Here is a 4,145-nt window from a genome sequence, read left to right on the forward strand (position 1 = left end):
GAAGGCCACCGATGGGTCTTCAATGCAGCGAGAAACTCCCGCACCCGGAGGCGTCCTTCAGCTGGCCCCTAAAAAAATATGTATACTAGTTCAGTGATAATGGACATATATGTTTTAAAGCCATCTTATTGACATTATTACTTGTAAACTTATACCCTAAAAGATTAATAGTGGTAGAAAAAGTATAGCCTAATAATTTAAAACAAAAACTTAATCTTGTAGCTTTTTTTCTTTTTATCTCATATATAGTTGAGTTACAAAGAACAAGCGAGAATACTCTAAATGCGTTAATTAACAAAAGATAAACAAAAGATTCATAAGTAAGAAAGCTTTTGATTTTTATTCTAACCGATTATTTCAGGTTCATTTGTAGTTCTTGGATACCTACAAGTTAAAATTATTTATTCATTAAATGATATTTCTAACATCGAGAGCCAAAAGCAAGTAACAAACCAGTGTCTTGCAATTATTGTTTTCTTTAAAGTTCTTCCAAATGTTCGGCTTTGAACGTTCCTGATGAATGTGACTCCATAAAAAAGCTTCCAACGGAAGAAATTTATAAAGCGTTGTTTTCTTTTTTTTACAGATAAAATCAAAGCTTGAAATTTACAACTATTCTAATGATGTAAAAATGTTTATAAGATATTGATGATCCTCTTAGAATAACTAAGAAATGTAATTTTACCATATCCATATATTGACTTTATCTTTAAGTGTGCAAACGAAATGTTTTTATTGAAGTTCTTTTACAAACGTGACCAAAAATATTTAACTCACCTCTTTTCACATACAAATCCGTTCAGACCTGCGCAAGAAAAATCATTCCATTTCATGTTAAAAGATGCGTACATGTGCAAACAGTCTTCATTATTGTTATAGTTGTTTGGTTGACCGGGATACCAATCTGTATATGTAAAGACTTTATCTGTTGATGCCCAGATCCAAGTTCCTTCAATAACATCATCTCTACCTCCCAGCCAATAACTTTCATCTAAAACATACAAAAAACAAGTTCATTCGATTACATCATCATGACCTGCGAGTCAATAACTTTCAAGTAAAACAAAAGCCAGTCCTTTCAATCACATTATTTCTACTACCCGGCCATTAAATTTTATCAAAACAAAAATAAAATTTCATTCAACTGCATCCTCTCTACCTCCAAGCCAATATAAAAAAAACTAGTTTTCAACATTACATTATTTTTTGCCTTTGAGCCAATGGCTGTCATCTGAATAAAATTTTAAAAATCAAGTTTATTTTACTACATTATCTCTACCTCTGTGGCTGTTGCTTTCATCTAAAAAAAAAGTTCATTCGACTACGTCATCACTACCTCCTAATCAAAAGCTCCGTAAAGAAGCAACATCATCTCTACTTCCTGGCCACAGGCGTTCATCTAAAACAAATTTAATTGCATCATCTCTACCTCCAAGCCAGTAGCTATCATATATTTTTTTAACCCAATTCATTCAGCTACATAATCTCTACCGCTAAGCCAATATAGTTCATATAAAACGAACGCAAGTTCATTTAATTTGCCATTTCAGAATCTTAAGGATTGTTGACAATTACATTTACTCTTTTAAAACTCGTTTTTAAAACTATCCAATTTCTTTTTCGTTTTACTGACAAATACATAACGCGATTCGGTTCCGATATAAAGTAAGGTTTGTTCAGGAAATTGTGATTGACACAACTTTAAAATCTGTGTCAGTATTTTTTATAGTTGTGAACAGCGTCTTCAACTCTTATATGTAAAAACAGTTTTTTTTTAGTTTTTTTAGTTTAGTTTTTTTTGTGTACCGAGAATGCTTTTAAAAGTGTTGAACAAATTAATTTGTATTTCATGTGTGCTTAAAGTTTACCTTTCCCTACAGTAATTGCCATGTTCATCAAGTAGTCTGATTGGTTCTTAGAGACAACTTCTGCAAGTCTGGCGTCATGTGCTCGGCAGCTGCTCTATATACAAAACAAAACTGGTCATTTAATGTTAACGCTGGTGTATATACTTTTAAATGGAAATAATACTTTATAAATTTCTTGCGTCCGATGCACTTTTCTTGAGTAAAAAGTTTATTATGAACGCTCAAACCTATAATAAGATTTTGACGACAAATTGACATCCTCACATACTTAAAGTTCTCTAGTTACCATCACGAACTAGTTGATCGATACGATGTGCCTCTGTGTCAACTCAATAATATCATGTTTTCGCGGTCTAAGAATTAGTTACCAGAATAGTCGCCCGATTTTTTTGTGTAAGGATATTGTTTCTGTAATGGCAATGATTCGTCGGGTAAAGATTAAAAAATAAATATCAAATATGCTATCCAAGATAACCAAAGTATTCTAGTTTTAGTGTTTTTCTTTCCTTTTGTTGTTATTTCATATGCATACATTTAGAAAGAGAACATTTACCTCTGCATCCAACCAGTTATATCTGTCGGTACTGAACAAATAACAGGAGTTGTCATAATGATGCCATCCTAAAGGACATTCCAAAAACACTACTCCTACCGATAAGTAACAGTATATGTATACTTAGTATTTATCAATTAAAAAAAAAATGATTAACTGTACAGCTGAATCGTTTTATATTGGTTTCCTTATTATTATATTATCAATAAGATAATCATTTTATTCATAATTTTGTAAATGTTTTCTTATACTGCGAAGGTTCCTTTCAGGTACCTGTATGTTCACTACCAATCACCGCATGTGTGCTTGCATGAGCATCACGATGGGTACCACACGGGGAGTAGGAATTACTTACCCTTACGGATTACACCCTCGCTTTTTTTTGTAGAGTTTGCGTTGCTCAGTCTAGTTTCCTATGTAGTGTTTTGTGTACTTATTTATCATTTCGTCGATCTTTGGATTTTTTGCCATGGCGTTGTCAATTTTTCTTCGACTTGTGAGTATTAAATGTGCCCTTTACATCTTCCGACTATGTTTTAAGAAAAAATAAAAACGATTACAAATTTGAATGTTTTCAAGAATGAATTGATATGCTTTATGATATTTACACTATCATATACAGAGTATCTGAATGTCCAATGTGAACGAAAAAATATACTTCCTAAAATAGCGTGTCTATCGGTTTAGAAATCATGCAACTGTAAAACAAAGCGATAAGAATAATTCTTATAATATGCTATATATATATTTTGGTAAAATTAAATAATGAGCAATTATCTTGTAATTCTCTATGCATACTACTTTTACCCGTTGTAAACTTTCTTTGTTATGCAGCAATGTGCTCAAGCATATCTCCATGTTCTCAAGTTAAAACGATATTCCAGCGCTTTTACAATTTCTTAAAGAGATGTTTTTTTTCTGCCAACAAGAGAGCTATTTAACCAAGGTCTTCATTGTAAAGTTGCAAATGTCTTTCCGAAAGTTTATAAGTTCCCATCATGATGTGGTGGGCGGTTAAGGAATACATGTTTAACAGATGACCGTTGGTACTTTCAACTTCGTATATTCATAAAGTGTTTTACTCTTTTTTTTCATGTCATTGTTTTTATTTTTTATTAAGGAGTATACCTTCGTCATGCAAAGCTCATGTCTTAGCTATACCGTTGGTCTTTTTAGGTTTATAAGCTAGTCGCCGTTTCCAGTTGATTTTGATTTTTAAATATTTTGGCCTTGTGAATCCTGAATTAATCCATTGCACCTGAGTTCACATTTAGTATGTTCTTACCTTTCTTAAAACTTCTCTCAACTTACCTAATAAATTCACAAACAGCCACAGTTTTAAAACCGTGAAAGAATTTAGAAGAGTGTATTTCATGTTAAATACAGTTATCATAAATTTTTATCTGATCTATCAAAACTTTTACAAGATAAGTACTACATACATTTCTAGTTCACGAAGGCTCGGTAAACAAGTTCATGTATGTTTCTAGTTATGTTAAATGTGCATGGAGATCAACACCTCTTTTTGTATCAGTTCATACATGATGCAAGAACCATATGTAAATTCATCGGGAAAACTGTTTAGTGTTTAATACAAGGGATACAGATACGCCTACAGATAATATCCTTTTTAAAAACGTTTCTCGGGGTTGTCAAAGGATATCGGCGAGAAACACTTACATCAATATTTTAGATATCACTGTATAGGATGGGGGACCTTAAGG

General features: G+C 32.2%; 1 protein-coding gene across 1 annotated transcript; it reads right to left on the reverse strand.

The window, feature by feature from the left end:
- Positions 1-344: 344 nt before the first annotated feature.
- On the reverse strand, positions 345-3,796 carry LOC127720861 (perlucin-like). The gene is made up of 5 exons (XM_052227608.1): positions 3,733-3,796; positions 2,422-2,516; positions 1,869-1,962; positions 778-991; positions 345-384 (listed from the first exon to the last, which is right to left on the reverse strand). The coding sequence occupies exons 1-5, from the start codon at positions 3,794-3,796 to the stop codon at positions 345-347; spliced, it is 507 nt and encodes a 168-aa protein (XP_052083568.1).
- Positions 3,797-4,145: the final 349 nt, after the last annotated feature.

The sequence above is a fragment of the Mytilus californianus genome, unplaced genomic scaffold (assembly GCF_021869535.1).
Source record: "Mytilus californianus isolate M0D057914Y unplaced genomic scaffold, xbMytCali1.0.p SCAF_11, whole genome shotgun sequence".
Classification (NCBI taxonomy): domain Eukaryota; kingdom Metazoa; phylum Mollusca; class Bivalvia; order Mytilida; family Mytilidae; genus Mytilus; species Mytilus californianus.

Coding starts and splice junctions, on each gene's coding strand:
- LOC127720861 (XM_052227608.1), bottom strand. CDS start 3,796: ATGAAATACACTCTTCTAAATTCTTTCACGGTTTTAAAACTGTGGCTG. Junction 1,963..2,421: donor ATAACTGGTTGGATGCAGAG/GTAAATGTTCTC, acceptor TTTTGTATATAG/AGCAGCTGCCGAGCACATGA. Junction 385..777: donor GGATTTGTATGTGAAAAGAG/GTGAGTTAAATA, acceptor TTTAACTTGTAG/GTATCCAAGAACTACAAATG.